The sequence below is a fragment of the Brassica napus genome, chromosome C2, assembly GCF_020379485.1.
Source record: "Brassica napus cultivar Da-Ae chromosome C2, Da-Ae, whole genome shotgun sequence".
Classification (NCBI taxonomy): domain Eukaryota; kingdom Viridiplantae; phylum Streptophyta; class Magnoliopsida; order Brassicales; family Brassicaceae; genus Brassica; species Brassica napus.
The window spans coordinates 4,701,460-4,725,352 of NC_063445.1; the positions used below are offsets into that span (position 1 = coordinate 4,701,460).

General features: G+C 38.2%; 6 protein-coding genes and 1 long non-coding RNA gene across 12 annotated transcripts; 1 reads left to right on the forward strand and 6 right to left on the reverse strand.

The window, feature by feature from the left end:
• Window positions 1-318: 318 nt before the first annotated feature.
• On the reverse strand, window positions 319-1,551 carry LOC106427348 (probable CCR4-associated factor 1 homolog 11). Its single transcript, XM_013868080.3, has one exon. The coding sequence runs from the start codon at window positions 1,238-1,240 to the stop codon at window positions 428-430; it is 813 nt and encodes a 270-aa protein (XP_013723534.1). The 5' UTR covers window positions 1,241-1,551; the 3' UTR covers window positions 319-427.
• Window positions 1,552-3,490: 1,939 nt separating this feature from the next.
• Window positions 3,491-3,961, reverse strand: LOC106427296. The gene has a single exon (XM_013868027.1). It carries the CDS (start codon window positions 3,959-3,961, stop codon window positions 3,491-3,493), a length of 471 nt encoding a protein of 156 aa, XP_013723481.1.
• Window positions 3,962-6,385: 2,424 nt separating this feature from the next.
• BNAC02G09400D (protein salt-induced and EIN3/EIL1-dependent 1) lies at window positions 6,386-11,351 on the reverse strand. Of its 5 annotated transcripts, none has more exons than XM_048746548.1 (2): window positions 7,046-11,351; window positions 6,386-6,824 (listed from the first exon to the last, which is right to left on the reverse strand). In XM_048746548.1, the coding sequence occupies exon 1, from the start codon at window positions 11,339-11,341 to the stop codon at window positions 9,224-9,226; it is 2,118 nt and encodes a 705-aa protein (XP_048602505.1). In that variant the 5' UTR covers window positions 11,342-11,351; the 3' UTR covers window positions 6,386-6,824; window positions 7,046-9,223. The 5 variants fall into 5 exon arrangements, with proteins under 5 accessions (XP_048602505.1, XP_048602506.1, XP_013723498.1 ...); XM_048746549.1 differs by having other exon boundaries at window positions 7,019-11,351; XM_013868044.3 differs by having other exon boundaries at window positions 7,056-8,124.
• LOC106427295 (secreted RxLR effector protein 161-like) lies at window positions 8,468-9,187 on the reverse strand. The gene has a single exon (XM_013868026.1). The coding sequence runs from the start codon at window positions 9,185-9,187 to the stop codon at window positions 8,468-8,470; it is 720 nt and encodes a 239-aa protein (XP_013723480.1).
• A 1,366-nt stretch (window positions 11,352-12,717) lies between the features above and the next one.
• Window positions 12,718-14,091, reverse strand: LOC106427314. Its single transcript, XM_013868046.3, has 3 exons — window positions 13,888-14,091; window positions 13,457-13,645; window positions 12,718-13,078 (listed from the first exon to the last, which is right to left on the reverse strand). Exons 2-3 carry the CDS (start codon window positions 13,610-13,612, stop codon window positions 12,908-12,910), a joined length of 327 nt encoding a protein of 108 aa, XP_013723500.1. The 5' UTR covers window positions 13,613-13,645; window positions 13,888-14,091; the 3' UTR covers window positions 12,718-12,907.
• Window positions 14,092-15,500: 1,409 nt separating this feature from the next.
• LOC106427323 (NAC domain-containing protein 89) lies at window positions 15,501-17,356 on the reverse strand. The gene is made up of 4 exons (XM_013868052.3): window positions 17,085-17,356; window positions 16,620-16,873; window positions 16,278-16,511; window positions 15,501-15,974 (listed from the first exon to the last, which is right to left on the reverse strand). Exons 1-4 carry the CDS (start codon window positions 17,284-17,286, stop codon window positions 15,633-15,635), a joined length of 1,032 nt encoding a protein of 343 aa, XP_013723506.1. The 5' UTR covers window positions 17,287-17,356; the 3' UTR covers window positions 15,501-15,632.
• Window positions 17,357-17,568: 212 nt separating this feature from the next.
• Window positions 17,569-22,569, forward strand: LOC106427291. 2 transcript variants are annotated; one of them, XR_007318982.1, is made up of 9 exons: window positions 17,569-18,188; window positions 18,280-18,641; window positions 18,713-18,773; window positions 18,851-18,953; window positions 19,117-19,232; window positions 19,438-19,804; window positions 19,883-19,943; window positions 20,887-22,203; window positions 22,288-22,569. It is a non-coding gene; the product is annotated as an uncharacterized LOC106427291 (long non-coding RNA). The 2 variants fall into 2 exon arrangements; XR_001285470.3 differs by having other exon boundaries at window positions 20,887-22,569.
• The last annotated feature ends 1,324 nt before the right edge of the window (window positions 22,570-23,893 follow it).

The window sequence follows — 23,893 nt, forward strand, 5'->3', positions numbered from 1 at the left end:
ACTATAAATTCAGTTACAGAAATTTTAAAAGTAAATTTGTTATTTAAATATAAATATATGATATTGTATAAAATACTTTTAAACTATTAGAAATGGATTAAATTTATATCACATCATCATTTTTCATAGTTATTTTGTTAAAATTAAATTATCATAAAATTATATTCATGATTCAGGTGGGTCCATATTTGGTAAAAACTAAAACCATAGAAACTCAAATATTGTATATATTATCGTTTAAGTTTCTGGTCAATTGTTCTTTCCTGTTGTGATTCATATATTAAGATGTTGCTGACTCTGAAGAAACGAGGATGAATATGAATAAAAATAATTTTCAATTTCTACTGTATAATTAAACCCTCCATATAATTAACCGCAATTGATTAAATTGAGTTAATTAGTTTAATAAACCCCAAAAACCCTCTTCTTAAAAAACCTCTAAACCGTACAAAACCCCGGCATGCTTCTCCGGCCCATCCTCAACAAAATACAAATCCCTCATCCTACGAAACGCCTGCCACGTCAGCAAGCTATCCGAACCGGCCTGATGGCATTTCCCAACTTCCCGGTTTACCTCAAGCGACCGAGCCACCCGGTCCAAACCGCCAAACAGCCTCCGCTCACAAAACCTCATCATATGCTTCACGTCGTACACTCTCTCCCCGAAAAACGCCCTGAACAGCCGTAGAAACTCCCCCAACGACCCCGGAAGCTCCCGGCGCGTGAGGATCTTCACCAGGTAACCGAAATCGTACGCGCTGTGAAACGTCACCCAGCTCACCGACTCGTTGCAGATCAGCCCCGACGACACCATCAGCTCCGCGAACCTCCCCGACTCGACGCCTTCTCTGCGGTTACGCTCGAAATCGATCCCGTGGCGGCGGAGGAGCTCGATCGAGTCCGGCGCGTGGGGGTCGCGGTCCACGTCGAAGTCGCGGAAATTGAACTCCCAGATGAATCGGCTCCCGCCGACGCCGCCGCCGAGATGGGGGAGGTTTCCGTCGGCGTCGGAGAGAGTGAGACCGACCTGGATGAGGCTGAGAGCGTCGACGTTGGATTTGAGAAGCTTGTAGAGGTAACCGGGGTTTATACGGCGGAGATCCGCCTTGTAAATCACGCCGGGAAACTCCGTATCCATGGAGATGAACGGATAGTCTTCGACGATTCCGCTGATGAGCTCGAACTCAGATTCTAGATTATCCGCCCAAACCTCACGAACCACCACTGAAGGATTGATCATCGTTATCGATTCAAAGTCTCTTCTTCGTCTTTAGATTTGTTATTTTTCTAATTCTGACATGTGCAGATTTTGAGGTTTATATAGGTGTTTCGTGGAAAAGAAAAGTGAAGTGAAGAGTTACGAGGAAAGGAGAGACGTGAAGAGAGGAGGAAGTGGTGGTGGAGTGTGAGAAACGCGTCGTGGAGACGCTTTGACTCTCGGGTTGTTGTTACAAAACGCAACTTCTGTGTTTAGACTCGGTCCAAGCTGGCTGCTTTTGTATCCCCCAATCATTGTATTTGCACATCCAAGTCGTTATTAATTTAGTGAATTAAAATACATCTCATCTCCATTAGTTAATACTATATGTTAGATTGTCAGTGCGGTTAAGGTTACAAACAATGAATATCTAACGTATTTTAGGATTACATTTTGAAGAAAAGGTTACGTTTGGTCCAAAAAGCTGGATAATAGATTAGGAAAAGGTTACGTTTGGTCCTAAAAGCTGGACAAAATTACTCCATGTACGCTAAGTATATTTTATAAAGTACAAATACAAATGTGTAAACTAATATGCTTTGTGATTATGGTTTTTTCTTCCCGTGAATAGAGTTTTTGTCGGTAAACTTACATATTAATAAGTATATTTCCCTTCTTTGGTATTTTCCCAAATAAACACTAATTTTTTTTTTTTAAGAAGTATGATATATACGTATATTCCCTTCTTTGGCCATGTATATATCCCTTGTAATATTCCCCTTTGACCATCCACCATATGATATATACCTATTTTTGGCCACGTATACATACTAAGATTAAATTTCCCACTCTTTATCTTTGTGTATGTGTCAAATGTTCACGTGATGTATACATGACCTTTAAACCAGCGCAGAGGCGATCCCACAACTCCATGACCGGTTAAGACGGAACCAGACTCGATGCCATTGATAGAGAGCAAGTGGCCGAATCCGTTGGAGTGGAAAAAAACAGTGAAGGACGTGGCCTTGAAGCTCCACGAGATGGGATACACTTTCCTTTTCGGGAAAGGCGCAGCCGCCGCCTTCGAGTTTCAGAAAGGCGGCCATTGTTTCCTTTGAGGGGATCACGAAATGGTACTTCTTGTTTGCATTTCAATTGGTTGCCCCGACCTGTTAGGTTCCATAAATGATAAATGAAGGCATAATTTACTATTTTGATCTCTATATAACGTGTAAAATATTAGAAAAGCTCTGCTTCTCAATCTAAAATTTTCAACCTTTTGACAAACTCATTGAACAATGGTCACATTTGTTGTTAAAAAGTTTTTTTGGATGAATAAATTTGACATTCTTTTAAAAAACGTGTACATACATATATATTCTAAATCCATACCTTCAGCTAAATTGGCATATGATGCCAAAAAATGAAGAAGCTAAATTGGCATATGAAATTAATTTTATGAAAACCTTTTAACCGTTTTAGCTTTCAACACTTGGATCACCATATCATTTTCTAGCTTGTTATATTTGTTCATCGATATGGAAAGAAAAATTCTTACATGTTGAGCTAGATCATCAGTTTTTTATTGCTAAGTTATGATCGTTGATCATATATTCATATCTACGGATGTATCAGCAATTCAGCATGCATATATATATATAATATGTATAGAAATGAAAAAGATGTAAACTTATATATAGTGACAGAAATGAAGAGAAAAAGAGAGAGGACGTCACCAACATATTGGCAATGGTTGCAACAGAGATTTCGATTTCGATTCACATGCAAGTATGCAACATAGCGTAGCTGCGTACTTCTTCAAACTTTGGGCGATTTTCAAACTCATTAGATTAGGTTTACGGAGTGATGGGGAAGTATATGAATGTAATTTGTGGCGACTAGAAAATGAAAGAGCATGTAACCTCTTGCTTCATGGAAATCTTTTGTATTGGGCCTTGTCATAATTACTATTAAACTCACTGAAACTATGGATAAAACACAAGAGACTCAAAAGAAGTTGGCGTCTTTTTTTTTTTTTTTGATCAAACAACAATTCATTCATAAAAGAGTTTATGTTACATCGCTGGAACTTACATTCAACAAAGCAAGAGCTGATTTATCAACAATATCAGCCTCCCCATTAAAAGTCCTAGAGATAAAATGGAAGGAGATAACATCAAAATAAAACAAAGCATGATAGATATCAAACATGATACCGAACAGTTCATGTTGAGTATCTTCTTCCTTCAACAATGTGATGAGTGAGAGAGAATCTGATAGAACGGCCAGGGATCAGACGTTTGAGTAGACTGCTGTAAGGACAGCGAGACGGACAGCAATGGCTTCTGCCATAAGAGCTGATGATACTGAGTTTCTTGATTCACTAAGGGTCGGTAGAGACAGATGATTATTCCCAGAGAAGACTCCTCCAACACCACACCTTCTGGTTTCAGCGCTCCAAGCAACATCCACACTACACACTAGAATCTCTGGTGACAACGATGGTGGGTGAGAAAGACGAACCGATGACGAGGGCATCGGCCTTGCTAAGCCCTGCTGCGGGGTGTTGTGTCCTGTACTCCATTCCTTGGCATCTAGAATGCATTTAAGAACTGTTTCCTGGACTGTGAAGGCTCTGTTCTCAAACATCAATTTGTTTCTAGACTTCCATAAATTCCATAGTACCCATGGCCAGATAGGAGTAGATATACCCGACGGTGGTAATGGAGTAAAATCACTTCCGACCTTGATCAGGGCGGTCATAGAGGGAGTCACTGGTGATGGTCGTTATCGTAAAGGTAGGAGGTTACAAACCTCTTCTGCGAAGGGACATGTTAAGAATACATGTAGATCATCTTCGTACGCTCCACATCTTTTGCAATTGAAAGGTTGGATCCCACGTTTACATAGATTGTCACTAACCGGAATGGCTTTTTTGGTAATCTTCCATAGAAAGTCTTTGAGCTTTGGAGATGTTGCTACATTCCATATGTGTTTTAACCAATCCAGTTGGTGATCGTCTCTATCATTCCCATTCTTCTCCATAACTTCAAGTTCGTAACCGGTTTTAGTTGAGTATACTCCCTGCTTCTCTGGGAGCCATACTAGTGTACCCAGAGATGGCGCAGAACTTGTTATTATTCTCAATATAGTATCCTCATACTGAGGTAGATGTAGTCTGATCTTGTCTAGGTCCCATTGGTTAGTTAACGGGCATAGAAGGTCACTAACTCTCAGGTTGATTGCCTCCAAGTTTGGGGGACCAATTGGTTTACTGGGAGATTTAAACGAGAGCCAAGGATCGTCCCAGACCCTAATTGCCTCTCCATTCCCAACCACCCAACTCAAGTTTCTTAAGAGAGTGTCCCTGCCCGCCATAATGCTTCGCCAGCCATGTGAAGCTGTCGTTGGAACCGTGCAGTGTAAGAAAGATACATCACGAGCATATTTGCTTAGCAGAACTCTGGCCAATAGGGATTGTGGTTCCTTCAAGATTCTCCAGCCGATCTTTGCTAACAATGCGTTACTAAAGGCTTCGTGTTTAGGGAGAGTCAAAACCGACCAAGCAACCCAACACATCTTACGCTTCTCCGGATTAGCATCCCACCAAAAGCGAGTCAGTAGTGACTGAATCTGCTTGCACAGTGATAACGGGAGTTTAAAACAAGACATCGTATAACACGGCATGGCTGATAGTACATCCTTAAGCATAATCTGTTTCCCTGCTCCGGATAAGAACCTCGTCATCCAACTATGTGACTTTTGTCTAATCCTATAGACAATGGACGCAAATATGTCGCTCTTTTTTCGGCCAAAGTTCTCCGGGAGACCAAGGTATTTTCCAATACCGCCCTCCTTATCGATTGACAGTGTCGCTTTGACCCTAGTTCTCACTTCCGGGGGAGTTTTCGCTGAGAATGTCACAGTGGATTTTTTAGTGTTAATTTTCTGTCCCGACAGTTCTTCATATGTTTCGAGAATCCTCACCAAGGTGGTCACGCTCTTAGGGTTTGATTTGCAAAAGAGAAGTTGGTGTCTCTAATCGATTGGGGAACAAATTACTATATTTCGTCTCCTCCTACAGATTAGCCGACACTTTTCACAAATTTTACCAAATACATCATTATTGTATATTATTTCATATGTATAGCGCAACCTAATATTTGTTTTTCCAGTTTTGAATCTTTGACTTTTTATAAATCGAAATATTTTTTTATATTTTTTCTAAACAGAATAAAAATGACCACACAAAAGAATATGGATAAAGAAAATACTCAATGAAAGGAAAGCATATAAAGAAATCACTAATATGTTATTTTTGTCTAACCTTTTGATTGGAAGAAGTAAAATCTTTGCCAACCATGTCTTAAATTTTATAAAATACCCCAGGATAAAGTATAAAGTAATCGTTTATACTGTTTTTTTATTAAGATTAGTTAGGTTTGTGGCCAACATCTCTCTGATTAACAAAAAAAAATAGTGTTAAAAACTTAATGAAAAACTCAAATTTTTGTTTATTTATGCGAATGAAAAAAAAGGGTAGTAGACTAGTAGAAACGTAATACGTGTTGTTTTTCTGATAGTTTGGAAAGGAACGAAACACACGTATTGCTGAACCCGACATTAATGTGAAAACCAACATGCATTTTTATAGTAAGTTTAGGTGAAGTTTTTTCACATTCATAATAAGAACAACTCTTCTTCAAGATTTTTTAGACATTTAATATGTTGGTTCAACAACTTTGGAAACAAGTAAACCAAACCTATTTATTATTTGATGTATGATGTGTGTATATATCTAAATGACTATATCTGCATATAGTTATCTTTTAAAGCTAGAGTTGCTAAGTGCACATGAAGGAAAAGAGAAAAGTCATTGTTCCACATTTTTCATATTAAACACGTAGTTATGTCACGTACAAGTACATTGAACTTACAACAAGTCAACAACAACTAATTTTCCTTTTATAAAATTATTAGGGCCCAAATTATTATTCGTTGCAATTGTCAGGAAATATCAAGTATCCAAAAAGGAATAATATCATTGTTTTGAAGAGTATACGTCCGTCATTAATATCCATAATTTCATCGCTGAAAACATTTTGATTTTGCTAAAAACCGCTATAAGAAACAAGTTTATAATGGTTATCGACGTAATCACCTGTTGAAAAGTAATGAATAATACAATTCCTGGAAAACAAATGTGTCTATATATATTTATGTTTTATGAACACATCCTTGCGTCGTATAATTTTAACTATCAATATATGTGGCAACAGAACAAGAAAAGAAAAATAAAAGGAAAGAACATTTTTAATTGGCTTTTTCTTAATTACTACTCTTCTTGCTACAGTTTCCTGTGAGAAAATCAAGTAAAACTTGGCTGTTGCATCTAGGGCATCTAGGGTTACTCTCCAAAGACATGATGATGTACATGATGCAGTTAGGACAACCAACAAGCACAGCCTCTCCTCCTCCACCTCCAGTTTCTTCCGAGCATAACGATGAAGATGGGCTCTCTCTGGGCAAAGATGAATCCAGTATATTTAGTTTCAGATCAAGTCCAAGTGTACTCGCAGCTTCTTGTTGATTCATGTTTCTTGCCTTCCAAGAATAATATAGGAACCTGAATAAAAACACAATAAAATTAAAACCAATGCTTGCGTTAGAAAAAAAATGCGACGGAGGTTGAGAGGGTATATAAAACATGTACATATAGATCATGAAAACTAAAACACAGTAGAATTGATCAATCGGATGACTAATTTGTCTATCAATCAAAAAGTGAAGATCAAAATAACAATATTTCAGCAAAATTACTTGAATCTATGTTCAAAGTAAGCTCACCTTGGTGTACCTATTGTTCTTGTTTTTTTTGTGTTCTCGAGAGTTAACAAAGAAAGTTTGAGGTCTTCATGTTATTGGCTGTTGTTATATATAGGCAGAGACACACAAGATGAGAGAGGGTTTCATTGAATGCATATTAATTAGTAAGTAGGATTAGTTTTATCTATCTATCAAAATAAATACTCATGAGATTTTTATTTTTTTTTGTAAAAATGAGATGTTTCTAACAATAAATGTATTTGAAAAATATTACTAAAAAGATGGAGTATATGACTTGGCCTTTGAAATTGCATTTATTACCAAATAGTATTTGGATAAATACAAACGAGATACTTTGTCTTGTTTCATACTATTTTTAATCATGAAAATTCAAATTCAAATTGAGAGAGGAAAATACCATTTATTTCGAACTTGTAAGGTAATAATGTAGCTAAATAGGTGTGACAAAACAAATGTAAGTTATATGGGTAGGTGATATACTGATATGTAAGATGGTAGTATAACCTTCAAAATGATTTGTTTTTCTTATAAATAAATATTCTTAGATGATGATTTTTCAAAGAACATTTCAAAGTATCGCATCAAACAATTGTTGAAAATTGATTAATATTGGTGAATGTGAATTTGGACCGCTAGGCGCACGGCCAACAATGATGGAGTGTTGTGGTTGGTGAGATTTAGGCTATGACTGATGGAATCATGAATCATAAAAACAAATTTTTGCAAATAAAATGGAAGAATCAAATGACATAAGATTGTCTTTGTCATCTTAGACTTTTGTTACCCTGATTCAAAGTAAAACCTAACAACAAAACCAAACTTTGACTCTACAAACGCACACATGTATAAGATTATGTCAATAGTGATGTGTGTAAATGCTTTGCTAATAATAGCATCAAACCATATTAAAGGATATTACAAGTATCGTATCAGATCTCTTAGAAACACAAAGAGTTATAACAACAATTTTTCTTATTAGCTTTAGAAACTACTCAAAACTAAAGCTCTCAATATGTTTTTCTCAGATCATATGGAATACCTCTCCATTAGACCTATATTTATATGAAAGACAATTCCCTTTAACATATGAGATATGGAAAACACAAAACTAACCTAAATAGAAATTTCCTTATCATATTTCTAGGTTTCTTTATTGTGTTTATCTTAACATATTAAACATCTAATAATATGTTAAGTTTCCACAAACTTGGAATTATCCAACATTCACCCCCTTAATTCCAACTTGAATTAGGGAGATCAATTTCTTGAACTCCGATTAAACTCCTCATTTGCTTGAACATAATCCTTGCTAATGGCTTGGTAAGGATGTCGGCCTTCTGCTCAACACCCGACACATGCTCCACTTCGATCTGCCCGTTCTCCACACACTCACGAATGAAGTGATGCTTCTTGAATACATGCTTACTCCTTCCATGGAAAACTGGATTCTTGGTTAGCAATGGCTGATTTGTTGTCGATCCTAAGCTTGACCTTCTCGCCTTCTTTGCTTCGTATCTCACTCAACAATTCCATGATCCATATAGCTTGCTTCGCTGCTTCTGTTACTGCCATGAACTCTGCTTCGCATGATGACAATGCAACTGTCTGTTGCTTCTGCGATGTCCAAGTGATCAGTGATGAACCGTAGTAGAATGCATGACCTGACGTGCTCCTCCCGTTATCGAGATCAATGTTGTGACTGCTGTTGCTGTCACTATAACCAACGACACTCCTTGACCCATCTCTCTTGAAGAACAGACCGTAGTTTGTTGTTCTTTTCACATACCGCAATATGTGCTTGATGGCTTGTCCGTGAGAGTCTCTCGGATTGTGCATGTATCGGCTAAGAACACCTACTGCATAACACAAGTCGGGTCTTGTGTGAAGCAGATACCTCAAACATCCTATGATTCTTCTGAACTCGGTAGCATCTATCTCTCGTTCATCTTCAGCTTTTGAGATCTTCAAATTCGACTCCATTGGAATTTGAGTTGTGTTACACGCTTCCATCTTCGTGTCACACAGGATTCCTTGAGCATATCTTTCTTGTTTTATTCTGATTCCGTCTGCTCCTTGAATCACCTCTATGCCAAGGTAGTACGTTAGCTTACATAGATCTGACATCTCGAACTTCTTAGACATCTCCTCCTTGAATTGCCTAATCACCTTAAGCGAAGTTCATGTCACTAATAGATCATCAACGTAGATGGCTATGATCAAGATGTCTCCTCCTTCAGTCTTGCGGTACACTGATGGTTCCTTCGTGCACTTCTCAAATCTCAATTCCTTGAGAACCTGATCGAGTTTCACATTCCATGCCCTGGGTGTCTGGCGTAACCCATACAAAGCCTTGTGTAACACATACACTCGATCCTCTTCTCCTTTCTTTTCGAAACCTTCGGGTTGAGTTACATACACTAACTCCTTTAGATCTCCATTCAAGAAAGCGGTCTTCACGTCCATGTGATGTATCTCCCAACCGTTCGTTGCTGCAAGGGCTATTAAGAGCCGAATAGTTTCAATTCTTGCCACTAGTGCAAACATTTCATCGAAATCTATTCCTTCTCTTTGTACATAGCCCTTTCCCACAAGTCTCGTCTTATACTTGCTCACTGTATCATCCGCCTTTCTCTTAATCTTGTAGATCCACTTCAACCCCATGGGTTTCACTCCAGCCGGTCTATCCACAAGCTTCCATGTCTTGTTTCCTGTGATAGACTCCAACTCGGCCACCATCGCTTCAACCCATTCTCGTACGTGTTCAGCTTCAAAATAGTTTTCTGGCCCGCCATCCACTGTGAGCAACAACATTGCACTTTCTTGATCTGCAAGTAACACATAATCATCGAGATATCTTGGTTTTGTTATGGTTCGGCCTTGTCTAGTCATTAACGGTTGACCTCCACCGTCTTGGTTTGCATTGTGATCCGCATCTTCTTGGTTTATAGCTTCCTGTTCATGATCCTCATCTTGATTATTACTTTCTTCTATGTCACCCTTATGTGGAAGTTTAAGCATGTTCGGTTCACAATCAGCTTGGTTTGTTGTAGACGCCCAGTCCCAAGCTTTCTCCTCATCGAAAATCACATCTCTACTCACCATCACCTTCCTTGTGTCTGGATCATAGAGTCTGTAGGTTTTGGAACCCGACTCAGTTCCAAGATTGACCATACTCTTTGATCTCTCATCCAACTTCTTCAGATAAGGCCCAATGATTTTCGCATGAGCTACACAACCGAGTATCCTTAAGTGCTTGATATTTGGTTTCTTCGATGTAAGGCACTCGTATGGTGTCTGATTCTTAAAGGCTTTTGTAGGAACTCTGTTGATGAGGTAAGTTGAATGTCGTACAGCTTCACCCCACAAGTAGTTCGACATCTTCATTGCCTTCAGCATACTTCTTGTCATTCCCATCAAGGTTCGGTTTCTCCTCTCCACAATACCGTTTTGTTGAGGTGTGTAAGACGCGGTTAGGTGCCTTTTAACTCCATTCTCTTCACAGAATAGATTGAACTCAGCTGAGGTAAACTCTCCTCCTCTATCAGTGCGAAAGGTTTTGATGGTTGACCCTGTCTGCTTCTCTACACTCTCTTTAAGCCTTTTGAATCGATCGAATGCCTCACTCTTCTCCTTCAATAGCATAACCCACATATACCTAGAGAAGTCATCGATCAAGACAAAGACATACTTATTATTTGCTGGCGTTGGTGGTGTGATTGGTCCACACAAATCTCCATGCAATAACTCTAATGACTTTGTCGCACGAAACATGACTTTGGTCGGGAATGACTGTCTGATCTGCTTCCCTGCGAGACATGCGTCACACACGCTTTCTTCGTGTGTTACACACGGCATTCCTATGACCATCTCCTTCCCTACCATGTTGTTCATCACTCCATAGCTTATATGTCCTAGTCGAGCATGCCACCTCCATGTAGCATCTACGTCCCTGACATGTAAACACTCCGGGTAGCTTATCTCCATAGGGGTCTTGTAGAGACGGTTTGGAGATCTTGTCACACGAACTAGCAACCTTCCATGCGAATCTGTGAGCGTTAAGTAGACATCTTTCATGTTAACCTCACATCCGCTCTTTGTTGCTTGCCCAAGACTCAATATATTGTGCTTCAGATCGGGTATGTAGTATATGTCTTTGAGTGCCTTCTTCCCTCTAGTCTTGCACACAAAGGTAACCACACCCTTTCCTACAATGTCAACACACGATCCATCACCAAACTTCACCTCCCCTTTGGTGTTGAGATTCAAACTCGAAAAAAACTCCTTGTTCCCTGTCATGTGATTGCTCGCTCCATTATCCAAATACCAGACACTTGCATTGCCTTTGTCGATATCAAGATTCTTCGGAATCACCTTATCGTCGTTCAAAAACACCACCTCGTGTACATACAGTGCATCAGCCTCTTCTGTCTCATTTAGGTTGGTTTCTTGATTCTTTTATGTCTTCTCGGGACAGACAGTTGCGTAGTGACCAGGCTTGTCACATCTCCAACATATCAGCTTTGAACGATTCTTCTTCGAGTTGTTATCTTCGGTGTGTGACGCACGCTTTTGGTTGTGTGACCTACCTCGACCTCTGCCTCTACCGTTCCTTCCTCTTCTTCTACCACGGGAATTCTCATAGCCCCTCTGACTATGCTCTTCATTGTTCGAAAAAATCAACTTCCCTTGGTCTTCTTTCTGAGTTTCTTCTCCTACACGCTCCTCGTACGCCTTAAGCCTTCCAACTATGTCTTCAAACCCCATCGAGTTGAGATCTAGGACTTGCTCAAGTGATGCTACGATTTGGATATACTTGTGTCTCGGAAGACCCTTCAAAAACTTCTTGACCATCTTGGATTCTTCTATGTTTTCTCCCAAAGAGGTTGCTTTGGATGATAGGCCTGATATCTTCCCCGCGAAGTCATCAATCGTATCTGAATCATCCATCTTCAACCTATCAAACTCCGTCATCAACTTCTGAAGTCTCGCCACCCTTACACGATCAGCTCCTAGGTGTCGCGACTTGATGGCGTTCCAGATCTCTTTTGATGCGGTTTGTTCTCCCACCTGGAGAATCAAAGTCTCTGAAACAGATTGAAACAAAAGAGCTATCGCAACATCGTTCTTCTTTTGATCATCTGAACCGGGTTCGATCGTGTCCCACACTTCATGAACACGAAGTAGAACCTTCATCCTCATCGACCAAACTGTGTAGTTTGTCGATGACAACATCGGACATTGGATGGATGTAGATCCAAAGTCCTTCGTGCGTGGAGCCCTAGTCACGTCTGCCATCTTGCTTACGCGATCTCTTGTTCACAAGCACCAGGATCTTAAGCTACAACTTAAGCTTAGATCGAGTCTCCAACCTGAGGCTCTGATACCAATTCAGATCTCTTAGAAACACAAAGAGTTATAAGAACAACTTTTCTTATTAGCTTTAGAAACTACTCAAAACTAAAGCTCTCAATATGTTTCTCTCAGATCATATGGAACACCTCTCCATTAGACCTATATTTATATGAAAAACAATTCCCTTTAACATGTGGGATATGGAAAACACAAAAATAACCTAAATAGAAACTTCCTTATCCTATTTCTAGGTTTCTTTATTGTGTTTATCTTAACATATTAAACATCTAATAATATGTTAAGTTTCCACAAGCTTGGAATTATCCAACACCGTAATCCTCAAATTTCATTAAAAACTCGAATATCCTTGGTCATATAATTAAAGCAATTCTACTAATCAAATCATCAGCACAACATAAATAAAATACAAGCGTTGGAGCTAGGAAAATTAAAGATTGCTTCCCAAAGCTTTTACTTACCATTTGGGTTATTTATTACTACTGAATCAAACTAGTCTTCCACAATGGGTTTCCTCTCGAGCTCAATAAACTGTTTGTTGAGACGGGAGGTTTCAGTGGCGTTTTGTGTCTCGTTCTCTCCTCTGCATCGCAGTAACTGCATTTGAAGACTTCGTACCATGTCATTTAGCCTCTGGATATGCCTCTCTTGTGACAAGATGATCTTGTATCGATCAACACAATAAGAAGAAAAACAAAACAACTGTTAGAATGTAAAAGTCTTTGCATCTTAGTGGAAAATAGGACAAGCTGTAAGGTATATATATTCAGGTTCAAAAGTAGGCTCGAAACACAGAGTTATTCATACATCCAAATGGAACCTAAGGTTGCAAGACAAATGTGGAATCTATGTTGTTTTTCTCCAATAATCTCATGCAATCAAAGAAAGCTCAAACCAATTTTTTATAATGCAGCATAAAGAATGCTGATCCAGTCACCAATGGCCTCGGGACATATTCTCAAAAAGAAGAAAAGTATAAAGAAATGAGGTAAGAGCTTGTTAAATGTAACACTAGTCCATAAGTTAAGAATCAATGAGTACCTTCTCTTTGACAGCTTCTTCCCTCTTTGCAAGTTGCTGGTGTTTCAGAGACAAGCTAGGAGCAGCATCAAGCTCAAGAAGCGGTTGCCTCCACTCAAACTGAGAGGTGACAATGAGTATGACTAGAAGAAAGACGATCATGGTCGGCCTCGACATTTTCTTTTATTCTTAATTTAGCTCCTACAAAACCTGTTCCAAGATACCTCCAATTAAACCACACAATCCAAGAACCATCACACTTAATCTAAAGGTCAAAACTTGAAGAGATAATGTGACTTTTAATTCACCTATCCAAAAGTAGAAACAATCTTGATAAAAAAAAAAGATTAAATCAATCAATGAAATAAAATCCAAATATATATGTTCAACACGGATCTACATAATCTGCAACGAAGAGGTAACGAGACGGTTACGATTAGCGCAGAACTTACAGATCGAGATTGAAGACTGAAACCAAACTTCATTATCGGACGACGCGGTGAAGTTTGTTGTGTTTGTGTTTTCTCCAAAACGGATTCGAGAGGAAAGAAACGCGAAAGCAGATGTTTTTAACGGCGGCGGAGACAAATCTACTACCGGTGGATAGATAGAAGAGTACGGAACTAAACACGAAAGGGCTAATTTTACCAAATTAACCCCACCATTTTATCCATTTGTAACACACATTTAAACATTTTTCTTAATTACAGACCATTAACATTTACTTTTTTTTTTTTTTTTTCAGATCTTAAGTGTATATAATCTGATCCAACATTTAATTTAAAGAACGGTTTTTTCATTTGTACCTAAGATGATCAAGACTTATTCCTGGCTTCACCATTCTTGGGTTCACCCCAATAGGATTGTGTTATTTCATATTCAATATCTTTTAAATAAGGAAACAAAATATTATCAAATTATATTATCTTTTTAAAATTAAAAGGTAAAAAGAAATAAATAAAAAATAGTAGTAATTACAAAAACAAATATTTTTAACGTCGTTAGCAAAACATTAAACCCTAAATCCTAATCCCTAAACCCTAAATCCTAATCCTTAAACCCTTGGGTAAACCCTAAACTTTAGGATAAATCTTAAACTCTAAATCAAAATCACTAAACACTAAAACACTCAAGGGTTTAGGGTTTAGAATTTAGGGTTTAGAGTTTTAGGGTTTAGTGTTTTTATTTAGAGTTTAGGATTTATCCAAGGGTTTAGGGTTTACCCAAGGGTTTAAAGTTTACCCAAGGGTTTAGGGTTTACCCAAGGGTTTAGGGTTTAAGATTTAGGGTTTAGAGATTAGGATTTAGGGTTTAGTGTTTTGCTGACGACGTTAAAAAGATTTTTTTAATTCTTTTTTCTGTAGCTGTTATTTTTACTTTTTTATTTTAAAAACATAATATAATTTGATAATATTTTGTTTACCTTTTTAAAAGATATCGAATTTAAAATAATAAAATCTTATTGGCTGATGAACCTAGAGGTTCACCCTAAAGGATGAACCCAAGAATAACTCGATGATCAAACAAGAAGATTAACCAACTTTTTGTATTAGCACTAAGCTACCAACACTTTGGTAAAAAAAAATTAGACTGTAACATATATTATTTCTAAAAGGAATATATTGAATAAAAATAATAATTATTTATAGTATAGAAAAAATAGACTGGTGAAAACTGAAATTATTAGTGGAACAAGAATTTTACTTATTCCATCCATTCAAAAGCATTTGTAATACAAAAGTTTTTACTGTGACCAGTATATTTTTAGAAAAAAACTACAAAATGATACATCATTTGGAACAAATCTATTCCATAAATTAACATTCCAGTTGCAGTCTCTGATTCCCTGTCATAGTAGTTTTATGTGGTTCTCTTCATATTCTGCTTTTTTGAGGTCATTACTTGAACTCTCTCGAGTCTGTTTCTTTGTACAATGCTTATTGGTGTATTCTCTCTTTGCTTTTTGTCTGAACCTCCAGCTCAGTTGATCAATAATACTTAGTGTGTTTCAAAACCAGATTTCGATTTAACATCAGTTCAATAAACCGAACCAAAAAGAGACAGATTTGAAGTTAAAACATTTAAATCCATAAACATAAACCGTCTACACAAAAAAAAACTTCAGACAGGATATATATGTTCTTTTCTCAACATCGAGAACAACAGATAACATTGGTTCTTACTACATTCCATAGCCTTACTCTAGACAAAAGAACATTACAATGAAAGCCACTAAACATATAATAACGTCCCATCGCACCCTGTTTACAGTTTTGATCGAGTATATCCCCACGAAGCAACTCGACAGTTGGTCCGTGCCACTGCTCCCTTTACCTTTCTTCTGCTGTGATGGACTTTCCTCTAACAGCGAAGCCATCTGTTTGTCTATCATGCTTGGTAAAGGAAGTACCCTTATAGCCTTTGATGCTGATTCAAGTGTAGGCACTTCGTTCGCTATGTTCCCCGTGGTGACTGCTTCATCCACATTGATTATTTCGTCCTTTAGGATATCCGCGAAGAAATCCTCCTCAGTATGCACCTAAACACACACACACACACACAAAACTTCATCAACAACTACATTGATTAATCAAGAACCATCCATCATGCGCTATGTGAAAAGTTAGTTAGCTTGCAACAACTATATTGACATAGAAAGTGGGCATAAGCAAAAAGAAACATGGGGTACCGATCCTATCAAAGTCTAATGAAACATTCGTCTTAGCCCCTAATTTTAAGAGCTAATCTGCATAGTCTTATGCCCACGGATTACCTTTTTAATAAAGATTTACGCTAATTATGGCCCCTAAATTAGGTCCTGCCTTGAGGAGAGGGGACAAACCTGTAGATTTTCTGATGTTTCTGCTATCTCATTGAGAAGCTCCTCCCCTGACTCCCCGGCAAGGTAAAAATCAACCATGCTAGCCCAATCATGTGCGCTACTAGAACTAGCACCACCACCATTTTGCATGATCATGTGCTTCTCTGCTGGTAAATCTGGCTCTGGTGCCTTCTGACTTGTACTAGTATGAAACTCTTTGTTCCTTCTAAGCCGGCAAACAACCAAAGCATCATCCTAGAACTCACAAAAACAATCAATCAACTCAAGCCAAGACCAGATACATCTCAAGTAACCAAAGTTACCTCTTATGTTAAAACAATGTATGGTCTCAGAAGAGTTTACCGTAGAAACTCCTTCCATGCAGTACTCGTGCATAAGCCATTCGGTTCTTTCGCCTTTTGGTGCACGGCCGATATGGAAGACAAGCGTCCTCTTGGTTCCAATGACTTGAGAAGAAGACTTCACGTCACGTTCTTTCCCAGTGGCTTTCCAGTATCCCATCTTGGTTGCTCTCCTGTTCTGTGACCCATGTGGATACTTTTTGCCTCGGGCACAGAAGAAGAACCATTCCGTATCAGATTTAACTATCGACTTATCTGCAAATTAATAAAAAAAATTCAAGAAAACAAGAACATTAACTCTCTTATCACACACTCCACGATAACACACGTTGTTCTTGTTTGAGCAAAAGGGGTATCGATTAGAATAGAAAACAAAGATAACACAGGACAATGCTTAGAGATTGAAGTAGAAGAAAATTACGAATAAATATAACAAAAGCATGTCATATATATATATAACACAAACCGGGCAAATCCCAAGGCTCGAAGTTGTAAATATCAGTTTCCGGTATAACCTCAACGGACCGCTCCAAACCATCCATCTTCCGCTTCAGGTAATACGAGATCAGCTCCACGTCCGTCGGCGAGAACTTGAACCCCGGAAACACCGTGGCCGCTTCCACTGACGCCGCCGTATCCTTAAAACCTCCCATCGCCTCCGCCTCCATGAAGAAATGTTTTCTAGTCTCTAGAGAGTTCGAATGTAAAAACGAATTTCTGAACTTGTCAGTGCTTACTTAAGCTTTGAGTTCTCAAAAAGACAGACATGTGTGTTTGGCCTAAGTGTTGCGTAGGTATTGCATGATGCATGTCTGATTGCCACGTCACCAAACCTAGTTAAAAATAAGGCTTTATTTCAGTTAGCCCCTTGGTGTTTTCGCCTAGTTTCAATTTAAGACTTTTAATTTAGTTTACAACTACAAAGCCCTTTCTTGGCTAGTGCTCACATCACATTGCATCAATGTTTCATTCTTCTCAACAAAGTATATTTGATTATAAAAACTATAGATTATAAGACCCCTACACATCACATCTTTATATATAAAAGAAGCATTGTATCTCTCCTGGGCATGCTAGCTCGGATGCCACGTTGGAAATAGGAGCTCCCTCGCGCTGCCACGTCGGATCTGCACCGTTTCACTAAAGTTTCTGTCTGAACGGGCTTCACGCGCTAACCAGAGGATTCTTCTTCGCGGGGCCCATCTGCACAGATCTTCTACGGAAAACCCTAATCAGATGCTCCCTTCCTGATCTTCGTTCGTCTTCTATCGGCACAGCGATCGTCCAGAATCTGTAACGGTTATGCTTTTAGTCGTCTTTAATCGTCTTTAATTCCTACCCCACTCAAATCAACCTCTTGAGCCGTTCATCCGCTATATTGTGTATAACCACAGCTTGACACTGGTCCAATCCTAAAATCCTAAGCGTTATTCATTGTCGGTGTATGTGCGTCCTTGCAATGTCGTTTCGATCGAAGTTCAGTGCACCTCCTCTTTACCCATGGAAGCGTAACGGACTGTCTACGACTTCCACTAACTGGCATTCAAGAAGACGATCATCTTCCTCGAAGGTAACGAATCTGAATCTATAATTAAGGATGTATGCTTTGGTGAAATCTCATTCTGAAAAATAATAATTTGATAACATGATTTTGTCTATAGAATTTTGCGAAATAGAGCAGCCAAGAGAATCCTCCAGCTAGAACTTATCGATCTGCGATGTTCTCGGCTGTTATGAAGCCTTTACTCTCTCCATCACCGTTGCTGTTTCGCCTTCCCCTTTTCTTCTTCTTCATATTCTCTCTCACTCAGTTACAAAAAAAAATATATATTCTCTCTCACTCTTCTTTCACATCTTTCCCTTATCCTCCTCTCCCTTTCATTCCCTTCACCTATTAAGCCTCTCATTTCCTCTCGCCGTAACTACAGTCGCCACAGCCTCTCTCCGACCACTACCTCTCATGTCCCGTTCCTGAGAAGCCTCTTAGTGTAGCCGTCCTACCTACCTCAAAATCTGGTTCCAAGTATGTGTCTGCTTCTTCATCTCATGTCTCTGTCTAGAAATATGTGTCTGTGATGTTTCTGTGTTCTGTAGGAAGGCTTTGAAGTGCCCCTGGGAATATGATTTGAAGTATGCAACACATATCTGTGTGCAGGTAGGTTCATAATTTATATACTTCACTGGAATATATGTTTACTGCTTATTCAAACGGTTTATACCTTTTCTATTTAGAGCAATGAAAGGGAGGATCTTTACTGCTTCTTGTGGTGCCATTTTACAAGTTGATGTAACATTGGAGGTTGTGCATTTAACTGATGAATACTGGGAAAGAGTTGTAAGTTATTTTCGTTTCACTGCTTCTTTTTAGAGTAGCCTATTTTTTTTAAGGGTTCTGACTGTTTTTTTCGATTATAAGTTACATTATTAGAAGTACCGTTGTGGGCATACACCTATTCCGGATGTTCTGTGTAATACTAGATATTGATATTGATTTTTAGGGGCATTCATGGATGCAATCATTGAAATGGAGTATGATTAAATAGCTTCAGGTCTTTATGCTAAAGTTGTCCATCCTCCTGATGGTCCATCTGTTTTGGAACTCTCACAAGACATGGTACTTCAACACACACTCAGGACTTAAATCTGCCTTTATTTTCTGATGAGCATGCTTATTTTTTTTTCTGTACTAGAGAGGATGTCACTTGCTAGGTGTAATGTTTGCATTATTGTTATAGGCTACTAATGCTTCTTCAGTACATTGCTTTGGCTTTTAGCATCTCTACCACTTAATCTCTGCATTGTTCTATTTTTATTCTCAGGTGCAATATCAGACCTACTTCCTCTCGCATCTCTCTCAGTCCCAGCTTAAGCAACAGTTTCCTTTGATGACCAGTTGTCATTACATAAATAATATTAAGTTACAGCTTTTAGCTTCTGGTAATGAACATCATCTCAAGCATGAAAACTACCCAGGTTGAGCAGAAACATTCGAGGCCATTCTCAGCTTAAAGCTATTTCAGAGCAACTTGCTTTAGCAAAGCATATGGGGTTCTTCAGGTGTCTCTACCTGCAAATGTCCAAACTGAAATCGAGCTGATTGGAGAGATACTGAGTTCTTCTATAAGCTGCCATCACTGCAAAAATCACTAATAGCTCCAGTGACATAAGAAACGTTCTCAATTCCGTGTAAGAACAACCCATCTGTTACGGAATCCTTATGGTAAATCTTGAAAACAGTGTAACAGGTCATATTCTTTATTGCAGAAGGGTGGCACTTAACACAGTTTCAATCCTTATTATTACCTCTTGACAATTCTTGGTCTCGGTAAGTCACAAATCTACATCTTTTGTAATGTTTTTAAGTTTTGAAAGATGAGCTTCTGTATAACTCCTGCAATCTACCATTACATGTTTCTCAACTGTATGTATAACTCATGATCTTATCTAATCATCTACTCTTGCAGTTTCTTCAATTTTTGGGATACAATGTCATTGTCTACACGAATAATAACCCTGGAATGATCTTTGTGTACTTTTATAAGTAAAAACTATTTGAATCTTTTCCTCTTCCGCAGCCAAATTATTTTTCTAATTATTTACTAATACATATATTTTTAATTTTAAATAGAACATCAAATTATTTATATATGACAAATTTTCTAACAAAATAAATCATTTAAAACAGTGAATATTCTATTTTATAATATGAAATCAAACCACATCTAGAATTCAAGTAACCTTTTAAAACTTCATTATAACATAAATACCAAAACAAACAACTGTTTCTAATAGTAATTATTAAGATTGTCCAAAACAACTATAATAACTTTGACAGAGTTTTTCTAAATTAAAACTTCATTTTCCACTATTTATAAACACTCACAGAAAAAATAGTATTTGAAAAGTCGATCTCATTATCTTTTGATCGAATCCGATTGATTTATGTATTTTATAGTATTATAAAACTGAAAACACTGTAAAAGCTTACAATTCAAGATTAAAATATCAAAAAGTATTAAAAATTCGATTATTTTTAGTTATATAGTTAAAATTTGGTGTATACAACATAATCATATTTACACTCAGCTTACCATAAAAAGGGAATTGACACAAAATTATATATTTTATAAAATCTGATCCATCAAATCCCGTCCGTAGGGCGGGCCTTTCCTAGTACTATATATTATAGTGAACCAAAATAGAGAGACTGTAAATTACTACAAAAGAGAAATAAAAAATTACAATGATAATTGTTTATTTTTGTGAAGGTAACATGAAGCCACAAAGCGGACACTTGTTACCAACCTGAAACCATTTTTCAATACAAGATCTATGAAAGACATGAGAGCAGCAAGGCATAGAGGTTGCTTCTTCCGCAAGAAACATCTCCTCGGTGCAAATCACACAAGGGTCAAGCCGATCCATGTCTGGTCCAAGCACTTTGAAACGCTCCAACTCACAAACCGTAGTTTTATCTGCAGGTACCGTACATCTAATCGATGAAATCTCAATCTGAATCGCCTCCAACATGGCCTTATTAGCTCTTCTAGACACATAAGAGTGATGCATATAGCGTGTGAAACCCATCTCAGATATCACTTCTCTTATCTGATCTTCCCATGAAGACAAAGAAAGCAAGTTCTCGTTCTTCTCCACTCTCTTCTTGATCAAAAACTCTATCTCTCTCTCGATGGACCGTTCCCGAAAAATCGAGAGCAGTGTCTCGTGATCAACATGCGTTAAATGGTATTGTAAGATGATTTGAAGTTGAAGAGTCAACCACTTATCGTCACAAGAAAACTTATCTTTCTGGATGAGTTTCAACTCCTCCACAAGACTTTCGGTAACGTCAGGCATGTGTCTAACAATAACATAGCCAAGAGAGGAAGGAGTCTTCTCGTAAATCTCTCTCCGTATAACCTCGTACGCTTTCGAAGTTGTAGTAAAATCTGTAGACTCTGTTTCTGTGTAGAGGCAAGAGCAAGGGAACCGAAATCTACTAATGGATCTTGTTGCGGACTCGGTGATAGTGTTGCATACAGCGAGCATCTTAAACTCAACCTCTATACAGAACTGAGGATACGTGAGACTCTTCTCGCACTCACCAACATCATTAGGTAATATCACTAGACCAATTTGGCAAGACGTTTCTACATGAGAATGTCTTAACCAAGGGCCATAGACATGCGTTACTGACGTGGCGTTCAAGGCACGTCCTAGAGGTAAATGGACGCAGTTTCCTTTGACGTGACCTATCATTCCACAGTTGTAGCAGAAGTCGCCTAGGTTCCAGTACTTGAACCCCACGAACCGGTTTTGCTTTTGGCCTATGTAGAATCCTGGTCGGAGTGGCTTCTTGAGGTCAAGATCTACTCGGAGGTAGATGAACCTGTTGTTATTAGACGTTCCGAGAAAAACGGCGTTGTTGTCGCCGACTTGTGATTGAAGCGTGGGGAGGAAGTCATCAGTGCAGAGGTACAGTGGTAATCCCACGACAGCGACCAAGAAGGAGTCTGAAGTGAAGTCAATGGTGTCTGAAGAGTTTAGATCCTTTATTACTATGAGGACTCCATTGACGTTATAAGGTCGCCATTTAAGAATTTTTTCTTTGTCATTCTTTTGTGTGAATTCGAACAAGAACGTATGACCGTCGTCTAGCTTTTTGACAGTCATGTCGCCGGAGAGAACCCATCGTTTCCGGAGTGTTTGTTCTGTGTCTGCAGCAGACGGTGGAGTTGAGTTCGTGAAGAACTTTCCGACGAGACAGTGTGAAGAAGAGCCGTCGAACATGTTTTGCTTTCAGAAGATTTTGAGTTTATTAGTTTGAACACGCCATGGTGATTATTACTAGAGTTTTATAACAAACAGAAAAACAAATAGGGACTACTTTTTCCTTTTCCTTGTTAGATCTAGACAATATTTATTTAATTGATTCTTATGTTTTTGACAGATTCACAATGAACTTTTTTCTTTACTTTTCCAATTATAAATAGGAAATCAATAAGAAAACATTTAGTTTTTAAAATGTATAGCTAGTTACCATTATTATCGTTTAGATGAAACTATAAAATAAAAATCTAGGACAAAATTTAAAGTCTCGTAATTTTTAGATTCAAAATTTCATCATATAGTTCTTGTAGAAATTTTAACCAGCTAATAAATTTACCATCTAAATTACTTTTCTTAATTATGTTAATACTTATGTCAACAACGAAAAGTGCAACATGGATTAAAAACCTGATGTGGAAATGATGCTGAAAATAATTTCACATTCTAAATAGCATATATCAAAATTTGCTTGTAACAACTAATTTCAATTCATACACTTATTCGTGGTTTATATATACTACTTCCAATTCCCTGTATGTTCGATAGAGCGAAAGATTTCTCCAGCTTTAGGAGATCGAGAGAGGATTAATTCTTATTTTGGCTGAAGATGGCCTACGGTGCGTGTTATCTGAAGGGAGCATGCTTTTTCGACCGCGGTGCTATGATTGCCGTCCGGAGCCTCTCCTTGTTGCGAACAGAATCCCTTTAGTAAGAGGCGTTCTTTTCAGTCGAGAGACTGACGTTCCTCGAGAACAAAATCAGACAGACTAGCTATCTATCGATTATAAATGGTATGCGGATATAGGTCGAAGAAGAGACTCGGGTGTGAGCTCAGCCCTATCCCTGCCGATCTAGCTGGTACCCCCAAACCTTATCAACTCACCAAATCTTATTATAAAAAGATATAATTATATTGTACTTATAATTCAGTAAAGCAATAGAGGCATAAGTAATACTTATCTTTATTGGAAAAGAGGTGACCTTCGAGTGTTCGAACTTCGAAGATTGAAAGTGGATACCACATCAGAAAAGTTGACTAGAAATTTTGTTGTGTCGGATGTGAGAAGATATAGATTAACAGATGGATAAACAATAAAGAAAGACACAGAGATTTAACGTGGTTCATCCATAACGGCTACGTCCACGAGCAAAGAGAGATTTTATTGATGGAGAAATTACAGAAATCTGTCTACAAAAAGATCAGATCTAGTTTCTCTACGGCTGCTAACTAGGTTTAGAGGAGGCACAAAATATATATAGTTGTGTCCCGAAAAACCGTAGCACTAGTGGGCCTCGAAAGACTAAGGCCCAACAGATTCAAGGCATTATTCAACAAATCTCCACCTTGACTTGAATTCTCCATAATCAGATGTACCAGAATGCACTTCTTCGTGCTTAGAATACAGATGTACATACTCTCTCTTTGCTCAGATGTTCCGTCGAACT